At 44.6% G+C, this 25,846-nt stretch overlaps 1 protein-coding gene across 7 annotated transcripts in view; it reads right to left on the bottom strand.

Annotated features, from left to right (window-relative positions):
- The window catches only part of si:dkey-246i14.3 (ephrin A4), a 55,922-nt gene that overhangs the window by 8,692 nt on the left and 21,384 nt on the right, over window positions 1–25,846 (bottom strand). For 2 of the 7 annotated variants that reach the window (XM_061820739.1, XM_061820738.1), the window contains exons 2-3: window positions 7,646–7,944; window positions 2,948–3,016 (exon numbers count right to left, since the gene is read on the bottom strand). In XM_061820739.1, coding sequence (XP_061676723.1) covers window positions 2,948–3,016; window positions 7,646–7,944 — 368 coding nt within the window. Of the gene's footprint in view, window positions 1–1,292; window positions 1,947–2,069; window positions 2,171–2,947; window positions 3,017–7,645; window positions 7,945–25,846 lie in introns of those variants that run through there. The other 5 variants (XM_061820735.1, XM_061820736.1, XM_061820734.1 and 2 more) reach the window with 5 other exon arrangements.

Below are 25,846 nucleotides of genomic sequence, written 5' to 3'. Positions count from 1 at the left end.
ACATCACTTTTAGCAAGTACTGGAGGGTGGAGGCAAATAACATCACGCACACACACAATGTCATGAAGAACCTCCTGCGTCACTCCTACCCACTGCGTTGTGTGTTTTTGGGTTAAATTAAGTCCAGAAACACACATATGCGCACTGGAGACAACATAAAGGAGCTGTTGCTGAGCGACCTTGGAGCAATGTCACCGTGGCCACCCTTCCAACCAGCATGCGCACGGGTGTGTGAAAGATGATTGCACACAACAGAGCATCTCTGCATGGAATTCTCTGTTAATCATGGAAAAATGCATTTCAGGGGATATGGAGGACAAGTGCTTCTGTTACTGGGACACACACACACACACACACACACACACACACACACACACACACACACCACACACACACACACCCCCCAACAAGGAAGGAACGTTTGAGCTGGGAGGGTCACTACAGAACCAAATGAACATCTAGACAACCTCCGACTCACTCCAGCATCTTTTTGTACTGCTCCATCTCTCATTGCATCCCCGATTCCTCTGCGTATTGTCGCCATCACTACACTGCGACACACACCGAGGATGGGGGGCCCAACAGCGAGGGAAGTGGCTTAGGAAGCGCCCTACGACACGGTAGAGCGCCAGGGCGGAGTCGCGAGGAACTCCGGCGTGGACGGACACGCCGAGATTAGTTTTGCTTCGCTAGCGAAAGATCATAAAAAGGGGTGAAGGAAGAGAGGAGAAAAGAGTGCAGGAGACAGAGAGAAGGGAAGGATTAGTGCCACTTGAGGAATGACAGATGAGCAGAGGAGAGAAAGAAAGGGGGATGGCAAGCAGCAAATTTAGTCAGGATTAGTTTTGGTTAAGGGACAGGATGAGAGCGAGATAGGGGTAAAAAAAATAAGAGAAATGTGAGAGTCACTTCAAGTTTGTGTAAGCCAATGCACAATAAATAGACATTTCATTAGGTACACTTCCACACACCAATTCAGTATTAGAATCTCAACAAAACTCAACTCACATGTAACAGTATATTCATAAAATAATTCAGCCATTCGTTCTAGTAGTGTCTCAGGTGAAAATGACTTATTTATACTGGCTTTCACGAAATTCTTGAAAATCACAATGTATTAATTTTTTTTTTTTTTTTACAGAATTAAGAGTAAAATTGTCAGACATTCATTTAACATTCATTTTTATTATTATGATTATAGTTGCTTACTTAACACTTAAAAATAAATGAGGTATTCAAAACAGAAGGGAAATTACTACCAGAGAGGGGGAAAAAAAAAAAAATTTGAGCTAATGGATCATATTAGTCAGTGCAGGTTCAACCCATGGGGGCACGTATGACCTAGTGTAATTAAGGGCAAACTGTATAAACAACACATCACAATTACTCTTATTACCCTTAAAGGCCAACGTCTCACAAGTGGTTACTACTGTACTGTACAGTAGTTGGTAGTTAAGGCCCACTGGGTCATATGTGATCCATCATCTAAACCGAAAGTAAATTAGTACATTTTTCCAAATGTTGATGTTTGTGTGTTCCTTTGATGCTTATTTTTTTTAATTTAGTTAGTACATACAATTTTAAAAGAGGATTTGGATGTCTTGCATTCTCTAGTGTTAAGGAGCTGGACAGTGACTGTAACTTGTTCATTTCTGCTCAACAGGCTAACAGGACAAACAGTTACTACCATATTGCTAATAAATGAACAGTAAGTTCCATAATTAAACTCCCCACCCACATACATACACGCACACGTGCACACACACACACTTTTCCAATAAACAGACAATTATCACAAGAAGAAAAGTCCAGGCTTCCTTATTTATTCTACTTCTATTTAGTACCGTGTAATACAGATTTTGTAAAGTTTGGCCCTGTGCACCCGGCCCAGCGTGGCATGAGGAGCCCCCTGCAGATAGCACTGTGATGGGAACTGGGACAGACGTCTGAAACACCACACACATACACATCCAAATTAGATCACCAAACGACATGCAAAGGGGTCTATGTAAGTCTCTCTCTCTCTCTCACACCCACTCACCCACCCAACCCACCCACCCAAAAATTACCTCCTCTAAATCTGAGACCATGGTCCTCACCCGGAAAAGGGTGGAGTACTCCATTTTGGGGATGACAACCTGCCCCAAGTATCTTCGGCTCTTGTTGATGACTGAGGGGAGAATGGAACAGGAGATTGACAGACTGATAGGTGCAACATCTAGAGTGATGTGGACTTTGTATCAGTCTATTATGGTGAAGAAGGAGCTAAGTCAAAAGGCAATACTCTTAATTAACCGGCCCATCTATGATGATCTATGTTCCTACCCTCACCGATGGTCACGACCGGTTGGTTGTGATCATCGGTGAAGGCTCTCTGATACAAGTGGCCGAAATTGTTTAATCCCGTTGGGTGTCCAAGCTCTCATGTAACGATACGATGAGAAGTTCAGTCATCTGGGAGGGACTCCGAGTAGAGCCGCAGGCTCTCCACATAGAGAGGAGCTAAATCAAGTGGTTCGAGCAACTGATTGAGATGCCCCATGGACCTGCCCCTGGTGAGGTGTTTTCAGGCATGTCCCACTGGGAGGATCCCCCAGGGACAACCCAGGACAACCTGGAGAGACTATGTTTCCCGGATGGCCTCGGAATGCCTCGGGATCTACCTGGAAGAGCTAGATTAAATGGCTTGGGAGAGGGAAAACTGGGTTTCCCTGCTAAAGCCACTTCCCCCGCAACCGGACCTCCAATAAGTGGAAGAAAAAGGATTGATGGATGGATGGAAACGAAACAGTGGGAATAATAATGGGGAAATGAGGGCAACAGTGACATGAAAAAGAGCCCTGATTGTAGAAATATGAAACGCAGACGTTGTGGGGAAGGAGGGAGGGGGTTCAGATGGAGCAAAAGAATGAAAGCCAGTAGCTGATGAAAAGAGGTGCACACTCACCAGTTTCGCAGCACACAGTGACACGCAGCTTCATACATGGCAGTGGTGGGCCTTCATCTGCAGGCAGAGCTGAGCCACAACAAGGAAGGAGACAGGACTTCAGTGCAAGGCATTAATAAACCCCCCCTCGAACGCATCACAGGAGAGAGTGAGACAATTGTCGCTTTTGGATCTGGACCACCATTCACCTACATCATTAAAATAATGCATTTTTTTCTTGAGAAATTATGTTTTTAATCTGAATCAGCTTTACTGGCCAAGTGTGAAAACAACACACATGGAATTTGTCTCCGGCATTTCGATCCACCCTTGTACAACATACATGTTGAGTACAACCGCAAACAACTGACATAACTTTTTTTTTAACTCAGTTGTGCAAAGGTTGCAGAGTCCTCAGGAATTTAGAGAAAGCCCATTAAAGCGATAGTCCAGTGCAGTGAACATTGTGCAAAGGCTATAAGACTTAGACTTCAAGGAGTGTATGCAGTTTAAAGTGACTAGTCGTAGTCATAGTCTGGGTTGAATGTCAATGCAAATGTTACAGATACTCCTCAGTCAATTTAGCAAGTGGTGCAGCTGCTACTCTTGTACGAGAGGGTAATATTTGTCAACAATACAGAACAGATGTGCAGATGGTGCAGTGTGATCACACTACCATAGTATAATCTGTAATGTATAATATTAAGTGGCCTTGAAGAATGTAACAAACTTGAGGCAGTTTATAAGAGCACCTGTATTTTCTTTTCCAAATCCCAACTATATACTTCAGTGGATTTTAGAGTACATTGATTATACTGGAGGAACAGTGGCACAGGTCTAAAGCATTGGCCTCACAGTTCTAAAGACCAGGGTTCAATCCCTGCCCTGCCTGTGTAGTGTTTGCCTGTTCTCCCTGTGTCTGAGTGGGTTTTCTCCCAGCAGTCCAGTTACCTCTCGCATTCCAAAAATCATGCATTAATTGGAGACCCTAAATTGCCCCTAGGTGTGATTGTGAGTGCAACTTTTGTCTGTCTCGATGTGCCCGGCGATTGGCTGGTAACCAGTTCAGGGTGTACCCTGCCTCCTGGCCGTTGACAGCTGGGATTGGCTCCAGTACTCCCATAATTCTTGTGAGGAAAGGCAGCTAAGAAAATAGATGGATGGATTGATGATTATACTGGAGGTATGATAGATGCCACAGGTGTACCTAATGTAGTGCCCAATAAAAATAACTCAACTTGCTTTTTGCAAAACTAAAGTTAAAAAAAAAAGAACATCAGATGTGATATTTCAAGATGAAATTTTGACAACATTTTGTTTTAAGTAGACCTCTGTTAGTGGAACTACTGCTCAATGGTGAGCCAGAGATGGTGGTCTGTGAGCTGAACAGGGTGTGGGAGCAGACTAACTGAGCGAGGCTCAGCCTGAGGCAATTAATAGAATTATTGTATGTAACGCTATTGTTGTGTAATGCCTTTATCGTCAGTCCAATGGAGCATCCTAAACACAAGAGATCCAAATTTGGACCAACTTTATCACTCATGTTGACCAAACACAAACTCTGAGCCCAAAGTGGTTCGACCCGGAGGAGGAATGGTGGGTTTTAGGAGGGGCTACTTTCCATTGTTGCTTTTCTCTGAAGTGGCCCAACAAGCACAATAGCCTACAGATTCTGTCTGTGTACATAATACATGTGATTGTGGAGCCCCGCTTTCATACATCAACAAAGCACCATTGTTCGGCTTACTACACAAGTAATTTATGTAGATGCTTTTGCCCCCTCCTGTCATCCCTCGCTTGTTTGCTCTCCCTCCATTGTACACTTTTTTTTTTTAAATGAACTGTCACCGAAGTCTTACCTGTAATCAACCACTAATTTCATGTAAAATGCTAAAATATAATACTACCTTTTAATACTAATGACAAGCATATGGCCACTAAGGTAGCAGTCTGCATCTTTACTCAGTACAATAAACGCCCACCAATTTGCACCTCTGCATTCAGCTACTTGCAAAAAAAAATATTTGCTTGAGAAAGGCACCTATCAACATATTTATCTGTCCAATGCCTTATACGTCTAAAGAACCATTTGCAGGAGCAGCTGGCGTTGGCCACCAGGTGATAAACGGCCATGCTAGTACAAGTCCGAAAGGCAGGAGACGCTCCTTGTGAGGTTTATCTTGGTAGTAAACTTCCCAAGATGATGTAGAAACAAGGCCAGGGCTACTGGCAGCAGTGAAAACTAAACTCATCTGACAACAGTACTAGAGTGGAATCTAATTATTATACTCCATTAATAATTTAATTATCTTAAACGTATTTTTTTCCGTTAATAATACATGGGGATTTTTTTGGGGGGTGGGGGTTGGGGGTGCGGTTGGTTCAGTGTAAAATATCCACTCAGTCATGATTTGTGGTACAATGTCCAGGGTATGTGTTGGTAAACTGCTCTTTTTAATCCAAGGTCACCACAAAAGTTCACCAGAATGTAGGACTTCATGATTCCTTCAACCGAGGATCTGTATGGGGATGCAGATTTGATTTCCTGCAGGACCTGCCCGCTCCCCCTATCACCAGAAGCATCAAAACCTGGTTCGATGCCCATGCCAGCACAATGCTTGACTGGCCAGCCTACTTGCCGGATTCGAACCCCATTGAGAATCGATGCGGTATTATCAACAGGAAACTGAGGGGTACCAGAGCCAAAACAACAACCAAAAAAAAAAAAAAAAAAAAAAAAGACAGCAAACATCAAGGAAATCTGTGTTTTCATAACTTTCAGGGAATAAAGGCCACATTCTAGTTGCCTCAATGCCATGGTACATCAAGGCAGTGATTAAAGCAGAGCGATTCCCACCTAAGAGATTAACATAATTTTGAAAATACCATATTTTAATTGTTTTAATGTAACCCTAGTTTCTTTTTTTCCCCTACAAAGATTCAGTGAATGTGATTTCTTCACAGCATTTTTTTTAAATTCCCAATTTATTGTAGTCTATGAGCTGGAAGCCCAAACTAAAAAAAAAAATTTAACTTTTTATATTGTGGACCCTGAATATGTAATCTATGAAAATGAAACTTTTTCAATGGAATTATGGAAATAAAACTTTTCCGTGATATTCCATTTTTTTTGGAAAAGGTCTGACTGTGAGATGTCATTATGAACCAAAGCAAAGGTTTCGAATGAACATAACCTCTAAAACAGCTCAGTTGTTCAGATTTGTTAAATTAAAATATTTAACGTTTTCCCCCAGACTTAGGTGGCACAGTGAGGACATCCGCCTCACAATTGTGAGGACCAGTGTTAAAATCCGGCATCACCTTTTTGGAGTTTGCATGCTCACTCTGTGCCGGCATGTTTTTTTTCCCCCCAAAGAACTTGGAGAAAACTCACGAGAACACTGTCTGCCATTGCTTTTGTCGCTTCCGTTTTCTCGAACAATTGTGCCGTTTGTCACCTTATGGTGATATAGACTGTAAGTCGGATGGAGACAACCTGAATATCACATCGGATTTATTGCCACATATGAAAAAGGCCTGGGTGAGATTAAAAAAAAAATGGAACAGTACTGTTCACAGAGACATGGAGAAGAGAGAGGGAAAAAAAAAATGGACCTGCAGTGTTAACATAGCCTTTGTCGTAACCTTTGTTGTTTTCTTCATTGAGCTTTTTAATAGTCACTGTAAAGCAAAAACACTTGTGGTGAAAACTCTCTACAACTTCTGCTCATAATCCAAACTAAACTTTGCTCTTCCAACATACAATTTAAAACAGTTGAGATGTATCACTTAAAACAATGGTGTCTTGCGATACAAGTTACAAGTTTTTCCAGAGATACGAGCACTATGTAGTGGCAGTGAACTCACTTCACAATAAGGAGGATTTTGGCAGAGTGAACATGCCTATCCCCCACGAGTAGGGAATTCCAAACATTTTTAAGGGCACATCCAAACCATGTGGCACAAAACAGTCAATATCCCTCTCTAGTTGTGAGCCCTATACATTGTACAGGAATGGTAACCAATGCTAAGTATAAACCTGTCAGAATAGAAATATTAACAGTGCTTTGATATTGTCTAAAATGAGATTTAGTGAAGTCCCAACATCACACCCAAATGTTGGTCCAACTTCAAGATTTGGGGCATTACAATTTCAAGATCACGTCCCCTCCCACCCCTATTTCTACTTCACAGTCTGCCATGACTGATCTCAGAGTTGTTCCTCACACACTTTGCAGTCCTTCAGTCTCACCATGTGTGTTGTCATTGTTGCACACCACATATTGACTTCATTCCTTTTATTACCGCCTTGTCTCACGTCCACTCACTTCTCTTGCACGCACTGACGCAAGCCGTCTTGAAAAGGAAAATAAGTAAAAAATGGTTTTACAGTCACTAAGCTGTTCTCTCTGTGATATTCTTTTCTGTTGGGGTGGGTTGGAGGCGCATAGGTGAAATGCAGTCAAACTTATATGAACCTCAATGAGGATGTTGAAATCCAATTCACATTTTGTATGATTACAATGCAGTTGTTATAGTTTGTCAAGTCAAAAGGAATTGAAAAGTTTAACAATAGGCTATTAAAACTGTTACGGGTTACTCAAGCAAAGCATATTTTCTTGAATGGATGGGAAAGACAGTGATTCTAAACAATGGCAAGCTCTCATGTCTTTTGGATCATTGCCCACTCACAGTCACACACACATGTATCGTACTCACAGCTATAATAGTAGTGGCGCCCTGGCAGAAATTCAAATCCCAGTGAGAAGGGGGTGAATCTTTGGATCTTCTCCGAGAAGCGCACAGAGCCGAACGGAGCGAAGGGGGTGTTGCATTCCCATCGCTTGATGGCCGCTGAAGTCTCCACACAGCCCTGGAAGGCCGCCTCCTCTGTCAGATAGAGGGCCAGTGTCTCTGGCTGCCTGGTGCCCAGCGTTTGCTTACTGGGGTAGTAAGGACAATAGAAGTCCAGGTAGTCGTTCAGGTTAACCTGGATGGAAAGTTCGCCTGCTGTTAACCTTGAAGAAACAATGACAAAAAGCAGGGTGGTCATCCAGATGGCTGAATTTATTCATGGTTAAGAATTATGTGGATTTATTTAATTCAAGTTAACATCCACTTGCGGCAAAATTGCTAGCAGTATTGTATGCCATTAGCTTAGAGAGAAGTCGGTACAGCAGGTGGCAGACACACTAGTGTTTATTCCGTTACAGCTCGTATTTGTTCTAAAAAAGGTGAACGTGGGGTCAGTGAGCAAATGTACTTTATAGTTCTGATACATCCAGGCAATGAAAAATCAGCCTTATTTTACCAACCCTGGGATGGAAACCGGAGTGCAGATTCTCCTGACTCTTTTAAAAATATTTAAATCAATTGATAGACACTGCCACCCCAAAAGTCAATCAAGGAAATTTAGTCAAACGCATTCCTAACCATGTTGGATTTCTAAATTTAAAATCCAATATATTTAATGCTAAGGAAAATTCCGTGAAGTAAAAAGAATAAAATAAATATGGACAGTAACTAATAGAGGAAGTCTCAGAGTTTATCACAATGCCCCAAAAAAATGTACAGTGGTACCTTGGTTTTTATTCATAAATTTAGAGATTTTTTTTGCTTTGGTTTTCGAACGAAAATCAGTATTTGAACGCCTCGTCCAGGTGATCCATAATGATTTGATAGTGTGCTTTTGAACGGAAACCCCGAAAAAAATTGAAACGACATCATGCGTGCGACTGCGCGCGACGCAACCACTTAACCCACACACTCCTCCGCATGCGGACGTGTCCCGGTAGTGACTTTTTTTCTTCCAATTGAGAAATATTACCCCTAATCATGCTTCCAAAGAAGGAAATTGGAACTGCTGGTGATGAAAAAAGGAAAGTGGTGCATAATACTGTCGACTTCAAGAAGGATTTGAGCCGAAAACGAATCTGGTGTGCGTGTTTGTGAATTATCAAAGAAGTAGGGCATGGCGAAATCGACGATCAGCACCTTTCTGAAACACAAGGATGCCCTCAAAACAAAAGATGTTGTGAAAGGAGCAACCGTGTTGACCAAGCAGAGGCCACAGATCTTGGAGGAAGTCGAAAAGTTGCTTCTTATTCTGATGAGGCTGAAGGCTGGAAGGATGTCTCAAGTGCCAACATAAAAGCTATCTGTGCTAAATTGAACGACATCCATAATTTTGTAGAAGTCAAATCACCTTAACAAAGTAGAATGTTTCAGAGCACTGGAAATTTTCAATGACGTGATGAGCCACTTCAGGAAGGTGCTCAAAAAACGGCAGAAACAGTCTACATTAGATTCTTTCTCTGTTAAAAAGGGGCGAGTCACCCCACCGAAGATATTTGAAACAGTTGTTTTATGTACTTTCTGTGCAAATAACCCCCCCCCCCATTATTGCTTGTTTAAAGTTACTCTGCACTTTTGTTAATAAAAAAAGGTTTACAAGGGGGGGGGGGGGAAGTGGCTCTCAGCCTAGCATATTCTACTACTAAAGCATCAATTTTAAGCAAAAAAATAGAAATATTTCTTAAATTATATTATATATATATTTTTTTTTTCTTCTACTGTTAGTGTTGTTTTTGTAAAATTATATATGAAAAATCTAATAAATATATTGTTTAAAAAAATTATATAAAGTATTTAAAATATACATGTATTTCTACTATGCAGTTTATTATCAAGAAAAGCAAAAAAAAAAAAAACCCGCTTTTTCATTTTCCATTCATTATAATGGGAAAACACGCTTCAGTTTTGGAACGTTTCGGTTTTAAACCGGCCTTCTGGAATGGATTGTGTTTGAGAGCCGAGGCACCACCGTATTTGCAGTCACTGTGATTTGATGGGCTCGGACACACCCACGCGCCATCGCTTTCGCAAATCTGCACAGTCAAGTACAAAAAAAAAAACTCACACGCATAAAATCTGTTGCGTGTAGAAATACATAGATATTGAAAGTCATCCCTTATTTTGTGTAGTCTTGACGAACGTTCCCCCTAAAAATGTGCCACTGCGCAATTGCGCACTTGTCGCACACTCTTAGTGCACATGAAAACCAGTCCAGCGCAGTGAACCACAGCCTGATTTTTTTTTTTTTTTTTTAAACACGGAGGCACATGGTCTCTACTCAGCCTACTTTTACTTCCTAGTTTACCTGACACCACCTCCCTCCGCTCTTAAAGGTAAACTCATAATTACAGACAGAACACACACCCGCAACTTTATATCTGTATACCTGTAATTTTATATCCACGGGCATGACTGACCACACCCGAACATTTTTCAAATATGAGTGACTGTATTTGTTGGCAACCTGAATGTCTAGACAACACCCCCATCTGATACACATCCGGTGTGTGAATATATAACTTTGAAGGGTTAAACATTTTTTCTTGATTTTTCCCGATTATTTTATCTCATTGATTCATCTATTGATGTCTCATGCCGGTCACCAGAGGATGTTTGCCTCGCATGAAAAAGTCACTAAATGAGTAGTTATAATAGAACCAATTATGTTTCGTGTGCTATTTAATAACTGTGTTCTTGCTTTGACAATGTGCATTGCCATACCTTTCAAGATCATGTACATGAAAGTGTGACCACTAGTCTGCATATCCATTTGGATCTTAAATATTGGGATGAATCCAATTTAAGTAATGGTAATATGTGTCTCTGGTGTTGGAACACACCCATTATCTCCAAAAAGTCCAATGGGAGATCAGTAGAAAATTGTGAGCTCTCGATCACTGGAAAAATGAAACCTGTAAAAGGTCACTTAAGAACTGGCAAAATGGGCTGAAGTTTCGCTGAGACACTTATTGTAATAGGAGACTTAACGGAAAGAGAACACAATCATGCAGAAAAGGTATGCCGGGATTCCTAAATGGCTCATGGAATGTTGCTAGCATTCTCAGGGATATTTTTCATTTATTTTTACATGCATGAGAGTGACATGATGAAAGGCAATATTTTAAAATGACCAGTGTCAGGGGAAGTGACGCTAAAACATACATCAGTGCCAATTAAGAGGATGAAGTACAATAAACCTGTCTGTATTACTTGCTCCCACCTGCACAGAGTGCTGGGTAGGCTGAAGGTAAGGGTGCACCTTGCAACCGGAGGGTTCCTCGTTTGTAATCCATTGTCCCTGGGCAAGCCACATAACCCACATTTCCAAGGATTTATGTTTGGTGGTCGTCAGAGAGTCTGTTAGTGCAGAATGGACCGACTGCACCAGGGCAGCTGTGGCAACACTAGTCGCTTACTACCACCAGGGTGTGGCTGAGGAGTGAATGAATAATGCATGAAATTGTGAAATGTCTTTGAGTGCCTTGAAAAAAACGCGACACAAGTGTCATGCGTTGTTATCATAAATAAGCAGACAGCGTATACGCATACAAGATCCATGAGCACACCTTTGACTGAGGTTGACTGGCATTCGACGCAAGTCGTAGACAAGGCAGCATTGTAGAGCTCAGATCCCTGGCTTCCAGTCAGCAAAAATATATTAAAGAGTTACCCATGTACAATCTAATATGGACTGAGACAAAGGCGGGGCAGAAAGATGCAGGGGGAAGGTGGCGTGGAAATAATAAAGCTGAGTGTGAAAAACAGCAACAAGAAAAGCACAGTCGTAGTGATAGCCAATGTGAGAGTTGAGCCTATGTGCAAGATCCTCAAGAGACATGAATGGCTGCAATTGGTGGACCTCTGAGGTGTAAACTAAGAATTTAAAAAAACTAAACAAAAAAAAAATAAATAAATAAATAAAAACACACAAACCAAGTGTTGCAGGTAGGATTCTTGTGAAGGTGAGACAACACCCAGCTGTATCGACTCAGTCTATGGAACCTCACTCAAAATAAATATAATTGCTTCATTTTCTTGAAATCAGGAGGACCTTACGAGGGAGCACAGATGGTCATGCACAGGTTGTTTGACCTCTGGAACCGCACTCCACTTAAAATGATTGTGATTGACAAAATTGCTTTGTGTTTTTGTCTATCGGGAACCAGGAAGACAACAAGAAAGTGGGCACGTACAGATAATGGCACTCATTGCCGATAGGTACCAGCACTCGCTAAATAGAATAAGGTCCCAGAATTCATGTCAAGACCAACGCATGCCCATCTTTGCTCCATCGTAATGCATTTTCCTGGTCACAAAAGTATTTATTTATTTGCAGATCAATTTTGTCACTTCCATGAAATTAAATGAATGATAAATCATTTTAAGTTAATGGAGTGAGGCTTCACAGAGAGTTCATACTTGTGTATTCTCAGAACTTTGGTGACTTTGAAAGTGTGTGTCTCTTTTCTTCAACTGCAACTATTTTTTAGCTTAAGCAATAAATATAATTCTTGTTCGAAAGTGTCAAGCACATAGACTCATCCCTCACATTGTTTAGCACTATGCCGAGCTCCATTTGTTTTAACAGACACCTGTGGTAATACCAGAATCCCTGTTCATAAAAATACTTCAGAACCAAAAACCATTTTAGTAGCCTTCTGGGTAGAAGCCATGTGGAGGATTTTTTCCCCCCACTAAACACATACAACACTTCTGGAAAAATACAAATGATGTCCTCCAAAATGGATTCTGAACTTTGCTCACGCGGTGGTGGAAGGGACCGCGTTACTAGTTGCGAAGGCCGGCTTTCCATCGGCCACAGATTTTCTGAAGCTTCTTCTCCTGAAGGAATAGTGCCATCTGATACAAAGCAATGACAGTAAATCAATTGATTTGCATGTGATTGACAACACTGCTTGGCATAAAAAACATCTAGTCTATTTTGTATATTGTTTGTCTATCACAGGAAAACTGCACTCACCCTGGACAGATTCACATGTCAATCACAGCGGAAAGAGACAGACAACCATTCACTCTCATATTCACACCTCAGAGTAATTTATAGAGTCTGGATTTTGCTGCTTGGCGGTAGATGTTGTCCACTGCATGCAGAAATGTCTTAATGAATGCAACTACGCCTAATTAGGTTGGCAAAGGACAAGTGCGCATGAACCTACAGGTAAAGTAAAAATCAAAAGAAAGTTAAATGTTTTAATTAGGGACCCCGAGAGAGTCTACTATTGCAGACTATCAGACAGAAGGTGTAACAACCAAGTGGAAGACTTTAATTAGTCTTCTCTTTGCACAGAGAACATAAGGGTAAAGAAAATAAAACAGAGGGTCCGGATATGGCTCAGGAAGGGTCAGGTCTGTCAGTGGGAGTCTTTATAGAGGGGTGACAGAGCGGAGGAGAGAGGGAAACGGGTGTAAGGAGTTAGCGAGGGGGAACAAGAGTGTGGAATGGAAGGAGGTGGAGGACAGCTGAGGATTTGAGGAACGGAGTGTAAACAGAGCTCGCATGTTTTACACAACATGCTCATCTCTTATGCAAGTCTTCAGAGGAACCATCCGCTCTTTGGTTCTCAAACTTTCTACATCAAGAAACAGTGGAAAAAAAAATGTCGCTCTCCAAAAATAACCATAATTCCTGACATTGAAATACCGTGGCAATAACAAAAAATATTTCGTTCTAAAATGCATACAGTGGGGGTTAAGTTCCTTACACCCCCGTAAATAACAAAAATCCACGACTAACGGATGCAGTATTAATACACTCATGTATGACATACCACATTTTTGCAACCATAAAGTGCACTCAAATCTTACATTTTCTCCAAAATGGACAGCATACCTCATGTGCACAATTGTTGTGTGACTTCTGCAAGTACACTTGAACAAACCGGTTACACTGTTAGCATGCATGCCGGCACATGTTTTAGCACGTATGTAAGCTATCATATGATGGTGCTCACGTGGCAGTGAGGAACAATTGCACTTCACATCTGTAAGCAGAAGAAGCGTACATCGCCCCACACCCTGCCTGTATAGACAGGTCATCACTGAGGATGAGGTACACACTCTCAATGTCACATCCAAATAAAAATGATCACACCACGGCAAACAGAATAGCATAACTAGCAAATAGTAAAACAAATAAATGAATGACCTTAGTGCTGCAAAGCATGCTGGAAGGATGGATGGAAGGAAGTAAATAGTGTTTAAAGAGTAATACGTACGGTAAAAAAATAAAATTATCACTTCTTAAAGAATACAGTTAAATAATTGTATGAAAATAAAATACAACTGAACCGTACTTGGTAAAACTGCACATCCAGAGCTCCCCAGAAGGAGGCGTCCAATAGCGTAGCTCTGAGGTGTCGACTGGATATTCATGGCAACGCCACAATTAAAGCTGAAATTGAGCCATCGCCAACAAAGACGCGGACAGTGTAAGAATGAAAGGGATCCCAGCTTGGTAGCCAGCCAGGTAAAGGAGGCAGCTGGTCAAACGCAATGTGGACTTACACCAGTCAGTCAATCAACCCAGGGGTCCAGAGTTCTAACTTTGCCAAAGGTACGACGAGGTGTCCTGCCTATTTTAAATAAAAAGATGGCACTGCAGCGAAAATGTGCCAGTGTACTTTTTTTTTTTTGACAATTTTTTTTATAATAGCAGAAGTCATTAATGACAGTCAACATGAATAGTTAACTGCCCTAAACCTACCACTGGAGCGCTGGGTACACCCTAAAAACTGTGGCCTGCGCCATATACATGCAGGCAATTACAGTGACAACGTGCTCTACCAATGTCAATCAACCAGTCACTCCGTCAACCCGTTTCTCCCCTCATCCTTGCCCCCCCCGTCCACAGTGGGGCCTGGTGAGTTCCTGTACGCCCTAATTACACTCGGCTCTCGCCTGCCAGGAAGCAGAGTGGTGACAGCACAGCGACATCATGGGTGCAATAGTGTGTAGTTTAGTGACAGAGAAACATCTTGAACATGTTCCAGATATATTTTCTTCCAAATGAAATTGTAACTCAAAATTTACATTTCGCAAAACCACACTTTGGACAGGCAGACTGACCGAAAGCAGTGCAGCTCAGAACATCCATCTATTTTCTGTACCGCTTGTCGTCACAAGGTTTGAATCCGTGCTGGAGACTATCCCGCCTGACTCTGGGGAAAAGGCGGTGTACACATCTGAACTTGTCACCAGCCAATCACAGGGCACATATGAACAAACAATTTTCAGACACATTCACACCTGTTGGCAACTTTGAGTGTTCAATAAGCCTACACAGGGTTCATACTCAGTCTGACCAAAAAAATTTAAGGGCTTTTTAGAGCATTCTTAGGGGCTGACACGGAAAAAATTTAGGGCAGACACAAAAAATTTAGGGCCATCGTGGGAAATCAAGAGTAAGGAAAAAAGACTCACCCAATGGTGCCATCAACCGTTCTTGGTTCATCAAATGTTCCAGTACCTCAGTACCTGTGTAAGTGATCACCTGTCGCCCCTTGTGGTAGTTCTCATTGATATGACCATTGTCAACCTCTTCACATATCAGTATACAGAAAAACAGATTCTAACTACAATTGCAACTATATACACAAATGTCTTCTACTGATGTCTGTTTCAGCTCCTTGAGCCTACCCAGTGCCTCCTCTTTGCTCTGCCTCTGAGTGCATTGGCCTCGGTGACAAACCTCAGATTCCTCTTTTCTTCTGCCTCCTCACACAGCCAGTCAGCCTTCTCAATAAGCGTTGATATGTCAGTCTCTATTCTGGCTTTTTTGGCTTTGAGGCAGTAGAGATGAAAAGTAGGCAGCGAAGCCAAATGTAGCCAGGTACAAAGTGTTCCTTTCCCCACAGTGGTAGTTTTTAGCAATGTCACTATCTGGGAACATGACTGCAAACACTTTCGAATTATTTTCACAAGATTTGTAACTGTAATGGCTGCAGATCACTTTTAAAGTCCACACGATCTCTGCCTTTAACGAGTCCGTCTTCGTGTATTGAACTATGTTCATAAAGCCTGATTTCTGGCTGGACAACTGTAGGCGCGCATTAGGGATTGCAACCGGTTACAAATAACCGGTTGTAACCGTTTTTTTTTTTTTTTTTTTTTTTAAACCGAAACCATAATCAGACTTTCAGAATCGATTAAAATTTCCAACCATTTCTTCCGGTTCCGGTACTCCACATTGCGCTATTTTTTCAACATCATTTCCACTTTTTTCAAGTTTCGCTGTTAGAGTAAAGTTGGACTCAAAAGAACATTCAGTTAAATCAAAGAAACATCAAACATGCCATCGAGGAAACGCTCCAAAGTATGGGAGTAAACTTGTTTTATTGGCAGACATCAAAACACTACTCGCATAACGGGGGGGACTCTGTGAACTCGTCACTCCGTAAGAGCAACAACAAAAACAGTCCGTGCGGAACCCCGCACCCCAACTCGAGGTCCCGCGGGTGAATTATGTAAACACCACTATGGTACCGGTTTTAAAACTAGTTAATCGTTTTTTTTGCTACAACTGTTCGGTTAAAACCGGTTATGAAAGTAAGCGTTTTTTTTTGCGATCCATAGTGCGCATGCACTGCTAGTACCACTGCCTGAAGTTGATGCTTCACTATCTTGATATTTTAGAAAAAGATTCATACCAACGGAAGATGAGAGAGTCTTCGCCAAATCAGCATGTCTCCTGTTTTTCCGGTGCGACTCCAGCGCTTTGACGCCCCTCTTTTCAAGCTGGTAACTCTGCTTGCACAGATGGCAGTAAAACATGTGCCGATCTTTTGGATCTTGACGAACCCAGCTCCCAAACTCCTTACTTTCAACCCAAGCTTCTTGAAAAATGCACTTCCCTTTGATACAAGTTGGATCGATGAAAGAACTACGCTACGTCGTAACGAAGACTAAGTGAAATGCCTACTCACGGAAACAAACAATGGAATAATCGACAAGATGGCGACTAGTTGTCAACACGGTGACTTCCGTTGACAATTTCCGGCTGATTTGGACGCCAGATGTATCGCTATTTTTTTTTTTTTTAAATAAAAGATTAATTTATTTTGTAGGGAGAATTTTGGCAGTAGAGGTCCTCCCTTTGATTTTTTTTTTTTTTATTTAAGGCCTTTTTAGGGGCTTGAACGGTTTTCGCAGATTTTAAAGACTTTTAGGAGCCCCTAAATGCACCTTCGAAAATGTAGGGGTTTTTAGGGACTTTTAGAGCCGCGTGCGAACCCTGCCTACATTAGCGTTTTGGAATTTGGGAGAAAATCGCAGTATCCCAAAAAAACGCATGCAGGGATAGGGAGAACAGGCAAACGCCATACAGGTGAGGCCAGATGTGAACCTGGGTTTTTAGAAATGTGAGGCAGGCATGCTAACCGGTCGTCCACCGTCCTGCGGGAAGCCCAGAACAGAGTCCTTAAATCAAAATAAAAGACAAATGAATGTTGCTCTGGCAGTTAGTGCTGTATTTCTCAACTTTTATTGAGCTAAGTCACATACGTATTTCACGTACAAAACATCTCATAGCAAATGTCTAGACAAAAAAAATGTCACAATAAGGATATGCACTCAAATAAGCGTGATCTTATCTCACTTTACTCACTTCTTGAATGAGAAATTTAGTCTGGCTGAGTAAAATACAAAACTCTTCTGTTTTATAAATGGCAAAGGTAATTCTACCTTTGTAGCGCCGGAGAAAAGGAGTCGGAGGCAGAGTGTCGGACACAGGAACAGAACTTGCTTTATTGTTCGACATCAAAACACTACTCGCATAACGGCGGGAACTCTGTTAACCTTTTCTCCGGAAGCGCAACAACAAAAACAGTCCGTGCGGAACCCCGCACCCCAACTCGAGGTCCCGCGGGTGAATTATGTAAACACCACACAAGCCCCCCCAGAATTCACCCATAGTCAAAATCCTTGTGCCGTGGAGGGATGATGACCCGACCCCGGCGGGTGTGCACTGTAGAGGCCAAGGGGGGCGGGGCCGCACTGTCCATTGAGTCACGGGACAAGGGCTCAGGCGGGGTCAAGGGTACCCCGGCAGGCGCAGGGGCACAGGGCAAAGGGGGACGACCCCGGCGCGGGGGGAGGGCCAACCCCAAAGGCTGGGCAATGTCCAGGTGCGCGGGTTTGACCCTGTCCACGGAAACAGTCTCGGGTCTGCCGCCAATGTCCACGAGCAGGCTCTTATCCCCGTGCTCCAGGACCCTGAACGGCCCATCGTATGGGGGGCGGAGAGGTCCACGGTGGGCGTCATGACGAACAAACACAAAATCCGCAGAGCGCAGGTGACGGGGCAGCCGGGCAGCTGGGGTGCCATGTTGCGACGTGGGAACCGGCGCGAACCCTTTTGCGGCCTCTAGCAGGGAGGACCGTTGCCTGGCTGCGGACCAGGGCGCTGTGGCGTCCGGGATGAATTCGCCGGGGACCCGCAGTGGCTGGCCGTAGACGAGTTTGGCGGATGAGGACAACAGGTCCTCCTTGGGGGCGCACCTGAGGCCGACCATGACCCACAGGAGCTTATCCAACCAGTTGCCGTCCGTCAAGCCGGCACGCAGGGCTGCTTTCATGGAGCGGTGGAACCGCTCGCAAAGACCGTTCGCCTGGGGGTGATAGGCGGTAGTGCGGTGCAGCTTGACCCCCAAACTCTCAGCGACTGCGTTCCAGAGTTCAGAGGTAAACTGAGGGCCACGATCTGAGGAAAGGTCGCACGGTGTCCCGAAGCGTGCAACCCACGTGCCGATGAACGCCCGGGGCACGTCTGACGACGTTGTCGAGGAGAGGGGAACGGCTTCGGGCCAGCGGGTCGTCCTGTCCACCATGGTGAGCAAGTAGGTGAATCCGTGCGAGGGAGGAAGTGGACCTACCAAGTCGACGTTGACGTGGTCAAACCTCCTCTCTGGGACAGCGAAGGGCTCCAAGGGGGCTTTTGTGTGGCGATGCACCTTAGCCCACTGACAGGCCACGCACGAGTCGACCCAGGCCTGCACATCTTTCTTGAGACCGCGCCACACGAACTTCTGGGCCACCAGCCTCACGGACGGTTTCCTTCCGGGGTGGGAGAGGTTGTGGACCGCCTCGAAAACAGCTCTTCGCCAGTTTGCAGGGACCAGCGGCCGAGGCTGGTCAGCTGAGAGGTCGCACAGCAACCTGACGCCCGAGTCACCGACCGCGACTTCCTCCAGGCGCAAACCCGTGTCAGAAGTCTTGAGGGCCTGCACCCCGTGGTCCGAGGCCTGGTCTGCGCTCATGCGGGAGTAGTCGAGACCCAGATGCACAGTGCCGACGATCGCCCTGGAGAGGCAGTCCGCGACCACATTGGATTTGCCGGCGATGTGTTGGATGTCCGTAGTGTACTCAGAGATGAACGACAGTTGGCGTTGCTGGCGGGCGGACCACGGCTCGGCCACCTTGGACATGGTGAAAGTGAGGGGTTTATGGTCCACATATGCCGTGAACTCACGGCCTTCCAATAGGGAGCGGAAGTGGCGGATCGCCAGCCAGAGGCCGAGGAGCTCTCTATCGAACGTGCTGTATTTGCGCTCCCTGGGGACCAGCTGACGGCTGAAAAAGGCAAGCGGTTGCCAGGCGCCGCCGACCCACTGTTCGAATACGGCTCCAACAGCGTAGTCCGATGCATCGGTAGTGAGAGCGACAGGGGCCCCGTGGGACGGGTGGGCCAGCATAGCGGCACGACTCAGTGCGGCCTTCGTAGCCTCGAAGGCTTCCATCCTCTCGGCCGTCCATTCAACGTCCCGGTTGGGGGCCTTGTCTTTAAGAGCCTCATAGAGCGGGCGCATGATGTGGGCCGCCAGGCGGATGAACCAGTGGTAGAAAGTCACCATCACCAGGAACTCCCGGAGGCCCCGAGCCGAGCGAGGTCGGGGAAAAGCGGAGACGGCCTCCACCTTTGCCGGAAGGGGGGCGGCGCCGTTCTTGTCTATGAGGTGCCCGAGGAACTGGATAGAGGGCACCCCGAAAACACACTTCGTCGGGTTGATGATCAGGCCATGCTGCTCAAGTCTTGCGAAGAGGTCGCGGAGGTGCATCAGATGTTCATCCTCCGAGGAGCTGGCGACGAGGATGTCATCCAAATAGACGAACACAAATGGCAAGTCCCTGAGCACAGAATCCATTAAACGCTGGAAAGATTGTGCCGCGTTTTTAAGACCAAACGGCATCCTCAGAAACTCGAACAGTCCAAACGGAGTGATTACAGCTGTCTTGGGAACGTCTGAGGGGTGCACGGGAACCTGGTGATACCCGCGCACCAGGTCGACCTTGGAGATTTTGCCTGCCAGGTGGGCTGAGAAGTCCTGAATGTGTGGAACAGGGTAGCAGTCGGGCGTAGTGGCATCGTTAAGGCGGCGGTAGTCACCACACGGTCGCCACCCACCACTCGGTTTAGGGACGATGTGTAATGGCGAGGCCCACGGGCTATCCGAGCGGCGGACGATGCCCAGACGCTCCATGTTGGCAAACTCGGACTTAGCGACTGCTAGCTTCTCGGGATCAAGCCGTCGGGCCCTCGCGTGGATCGGGGGGTCCTTGGTCTCAATGTGGTGCTCGACCCCATGTTTAGTCGTGGCAGAGAGGAGAAAGTGGGCCGTGTCAAGCCAGGGAACTCACCAAGGAGGAGTTGGTACTTGGTGCTGTCCGATAGCGAACTGGAGAGACCACCATAAGTCGCCTCATTGCGGACGCAGGCGACCGTGGAAAAAGTCAGTGCATCCACCAGACGGCCCCTCTTAACATCCACCAGCAGCCCGTGGGCACAAAAAAAATCAGCGCCGAGGAGAGGGAATGAGACATCCGCAGTGACAAAGTCCCATGTGAAGCGCTGACTCTCGAAACACAAGTCCACAGTCCTCATGCCATAAGAGCGGATAGGGGAGCCATTAGCGGACAGTAGGGGTGGCCCATGAGTCCCGCCAGCGGCGTCCTCCGCAGTGGCCGTCAGGACGCTCCTCTGGGCGCCGGTGTCGCAAAGGAATTTGCGCCCGGAAAGGTTGTCCTTGACGAACAGCAGCCGGCTCTTCGCGCCCACGCTCACGGCCGCTGCGAAGCGTGGGCTTTGGCGTTTCCCGACGCGTCGTAGTTGCAAGGGGCGCGGCACCTCTTCGCTTTCGCACCGAAACGGGCATGGAAGTAGCACAAGCCTGTGCCAGAAGGGGTCGGTGCCGAAGGGGCCCCTGGTGGATGCCACCCCCGCGCCCGAAGGTGAGTAACTGCGCGTCGCAGCCAGCGTCTCAGGGGAGAAGCGCTGGGTTGCCAGGAAGAAACGGTCGCCCTCCTTTGCCAGGGCCCAGGGCTCAGTGACAGTACTGTTCGTGAGCGCAGTCTGAACATGCGGTGGCATATGCCTGAGAAACAGTTCCATGAAAATGAAATTGGGCTCTTCCGTGCCCAGCAGGTTTACCATCATTTCCATGAGTTCGGAACGTTTGCTGTCCCCCAGTCCATTAATAGCCAACAGACGTCGGGCACGTTCCGGCCGTGAAAGCTCAAAAACCTTGAGAAGGTGAGCCTTGATCCCAGCATACTTATCTCGGGCCGGGGGAGAGGTGATGAAGTTCACTGCTCTGGCCGCCATTGAGCTCCCGAGTGCTGAGACAACGTGGTAGTAACGCGTGGAATCATCTGAGATCCCGCGGAGGGCGAACTGAGCCTCCGTATGTGCGAACCACGCTGCCGCGGACGTCTCCCAAAACTCCGGCAATTTGAGGATGGCGGTTGCCATGTTCGTTTCAGTCTCGAAAACGCCGGGACTGACGTCGGGGTCACCAGTGTAGCGCCGGAGAAAAGGAGTCGGAGGCGGAGTGTCGGACACAGGAACAGAACTTGCTTTATTGTTCGACATCAAAACACTACTCGCATAACGGCGGGAACTCTGTTAACTTTTTCTCCGGAAGCGCAACAACAAAAACAGTCCGTGCGGAACCCCGCACCCCAACTCGAGATCCCGCGGGTGAATTATGTAAACACCACACCTTCCGCCATGTAGTGGAAGAGTGCCTAATTGTCACCATATGTCACTGGTACTGAATGTGATACTGATCATAGCTCAATTATTGTAGAAAATCATTTTACTGGAAGTAAAAATGACAGCCGATAGTAAGATGTGTGAGATCGGGTGTCCTGAAAGAAATTATCCAATTAAACCTACCTTCCCAACCAGTGTGCCGTGAGGGCTCTTCAGGTGTGCCGTGGGAAATAATCAAAAAATATACTTACAATAAATGTATCTTTGCTCATCCATTTATGCCAGTGAGGCATAGTGACGGATAGAAAATGAATGGTTTTCCATTAGATGGCAGGAAGTGCATACAGTACTTTTTTTCCATTGTTTGTTGGTGTGCTGAGAGATTTTTCAATGGTAAAATATGTGCCTTGGCTCAATAAAGGTCGGGAATCACTGGTCTAGTAGTTAGCATGCGTCCCTCATAGTTCTGATGCTTGGGCTTCAAATCTCTGCTATGACCTTCCTGAAGTCTGCCTGTGCCCCTCCTAGCAATTGTGTAACATACCTGTTGCGTTCATTAAAGACTAATTGTCTGTTGGTGTGAATGTCCACTGGGTGGCTTTCGGGTGGGCCCCTAGGATTGATCCCACCCTTGATGGATTGGGTGGGGTCCTCAACCTCCATGGGGCAACCACAACAATCACGGGACATTACAGTCAGTCTGGTGGATGAAAAATGGTGTGAATTCACTTGCATGTGTCTGCAGGCACACACTTTGGGAACTCTTTCTTTGGGTATGGGGCCACTCGTTACAAAAACATAACTTATGATTACGCTAATTTTTTGTGTATCCCCCCACATCAACTTTTTTCCCTATAGACTTGTGTAATTTACACGGTTAATCATAACACAGTTCAGTTCTATAGAGCTCGTGCATGTGATGTCACCATTTTCACGGCGCAATATTGCCGGTCAAAAACAGCTGCTCGACAGTGTGGGGGACATTGAACCGGAGCAGAATATACACAATACCGGAGACTTGTTGTGCTATTGTTAGTTACAACAGATTCGACATAATTAAAGAGAACATTCTATGGAATACCAGCTGAAAAGACGAGAAAAGATCAATGGATTTCGGCAGTTAAACATGATGGATGGTGCCCAACAAAATACACACGACTGTGCAACGATCGCTTCATTTCAAGTATGAATTATTCTTCTCAATCTCAAATTCCCAAGAAGTATTTGTAATGCCAAGTTGGCTCATTTAAGAACAAGGTCTAAAAACAAATGACGGAGTCATCCCAACATACACAGAAACTCTGTGCGTCATGCTTTAAGACATATTTTCGTGTTGTCTTCAAGTGACTTTGGATTGAAGAATGCTTTGCTAGGCCGTCAATATGGCCAATCACGTGACTTCTGTGAGGTAGGTGCACGAGCTCTATAGCTCGATTTCTGACCCTTGTCCTGCATGCTGTCCTTTCCTATCTGGTCCTGTCCTTCCCTCACAGTGTATAGCGCTACAGTCGAGGCAATATCAATTTAATGTTGCTGTTTGGTAGATAATTTTCATTTTTTCCTTTGTCTTTTGTTTTCAACCCCCACTATTAACCTTGTTTTTTTTGACGGATCAACTCAATCATTGATAATATTTAAAAACATAAAATATAAAATTAGAGGAATCCTTGAAACTCCAAGGTGACAGGGAAACTGTTCTGGCAGAAATGGGATACAGATCTTCAATTCTGTTTGGCCTGACAGTTGAACCGGGCAAAAAAAAAAAAAAAAAAAGGGGGGGGGGTGCGAGACTCTCAATCCCTATCCCTCGCAAATAGCAAAGCCTCACTGTACTTTGTTCTTCATAGGTATGCTCTCAATGTGTGTCAGTATTGCTATGCGTACACAGAGACGTGATATTGCAGAGTTTTAATGATGACCAGAGGTTTCACCGTGGCAGAGACCTTTGATCCTTTAATACGAGAGAATAATTAAAGGAGCAACAATCCCACAACATGGCATCAGGAATACAGAGCAGATACTCAAATGCAAAATCCCCATCACGCATACTGAACACCAGTCGAGCGCCATAAACACGCCGGCTAAAAATATTCCGCTGTGAAAAACTGTGAATCCCCAGGCAAAGTTTTTTTTTTTTTTTTTCCCCCCTTGTGCATATGTGTTTAAGTTAAAGCTTGTGTGGGGACAGCAGGAGACACAGAAGACTCTGTGGCGCCGACAGTTGCGGTGTGGTCAAACACAGTAGGAGGGAGAAGTAGTGACTAACTCCAGCTTTAACTCTACAGTGGCCTCACTGTGGTCACTGTGGCTTGGCCGAGGTATCACTTAACTTTGGTAGCAATGTTGGTTTGGTGGACGAGAGTCATTAGAATATTTGGTAGCAACATATGCATAGCACTTTCAAAATCAGTTGGTATGATGATAGGAATTGAATCATCTTTAGATTAGAACATGAGCAAAGACAGTATTTTGGACAATCAAATGTGTTAATTTAGTCTGTTATCTCGGGAGCTTTAAGAATATGTCAAGGTTGACTGCAATGCTGTCAAAGATTGCATTATTTCCGAAATTGTAACCCTGAAACTCAAGCCAGTTGTTCTTATTGAGCTGTACGAGGTTCAAAACCAGGCTGCCGTTGCGTATTATTACTGCACAATGCAACAGTGATTGAACATGGTGTTTCCAGGAAATTAAATGAAAGGCTAAAAATCAAACTGGACTCGTTTACCAGCAAACTGCCGCAGAGAGACATGGAGAAATGAATAATATAATGTCTGGAAAGGCAAAAAGAAATCGTGCTGTTTAATATTTCTTCTGACTTGATTACTCAACTATGTATAACAGGATTTACTTGATGAGAAAAAGAACTATTGTAGAACTAGAGACATACCCCTCTTTATTTCCTTTGTAGCATTTCTGTATAACCGACACGTACTGTAAATTACAGTAGAATCAGGTCACCCCCGACTCAACTCCCTCCCCTCTTATCAGCTGTGCATCCCCACATTGAGCCTTCGCCCAGCCTAAACACCAGTGTTATGTCTAACCTGGTGCTTACGATCCTTGATGCGCACAAACAAGAAACTCGCCCCCCCGCCTCAGACCATCTGGGGACCCCCCGCTATCCAACCGCCTGCAAAGCCACACGAAAAATCTCTTCGCAACCACCCACCACCCCACACACACCCTCGACTTCATAAGATTCTTATGAAGGCGCGGCTTCACCCAAAGAAACGATCACAACGTGCAGGAAAGAACAAACTGTTTCCTGTTTTTTATTCCTACACTACTCCTTGAGTTCATTTCCATCAAAGTTGGCAGGAAATGCGTTTATGAAGCATTCCTGGAAACCAGGACATCGGAAATACCAGGCAACTGACTGGGAAAGTGGAACTAGAGTGCCACTCGAAGTTGAAGGTCACAATTCACAAAGCTGGAGCAAACAATGGCCGAAGAAAGACAATTAGCGCAGGGGTAGGCAAATTATTACCTACATGCCACATATGGTCCACTTAATTCTTTAAATCGGGCCAGCTGTGCACTTTCCCAAAATGTAATAATTAAAATGTTTATTTTTAATACACTTAAATAATTGGTTAATCAATTTATTGTTAAAATGCATTGAAACAAAAGAGAAAACATATTCAAAACTACTCTGTAATAAATTAATTTTTTTACCTTGCCCAACAGTGAAAAAAAAAAAAGTGGCCCTCAAGCAGAAGTCTGTCCAGCCTTGATATAAACCATATTTACCTGTATTTATTGGTATATAGCAGAACCTAAAGGTCAGAATTTTTTTAGATGCTGCTCCATTCCATATTTCTTCACAACATTTGGATAAGAGGCTGTAGAGCTAAGATAAAACCTATTCATCTCAAGATTATAGAAGAATAGCGATTAAGGAAGTAGAGACCAGATTTTGAGTGATTTGATGATCTATTATTGTGATATTGATGAGTTCCCAAAAATTAATGACTGCTCACTCATTAGTATAATGTGTTTAAGGTTTCGGATAAATGCAAACTAAACACATCATGTGTTCTACACAAAAAAATATTGAT

This window comes from Syngnathoides biaculeatus, chromosome 5 (assembly GCF_019802595.1).
Source record: "Syngnathoides biaculeatus isolate LvHL_M chromosome 5, ASM1980259v1, whole genome shotgun sequence".
Classification (NCBI taxonomy): Eukaryota; Metazoa; Chordata; class Actinopteri; order Syngnathiformes; family Syngnathidae; genus Syngnathoides; species Syngnathoides biaculeatus.
Note: the sequence above shows the minus strand (reverse complement) of the source record. Positions and strands in the feature narration are given on the sequence as shown.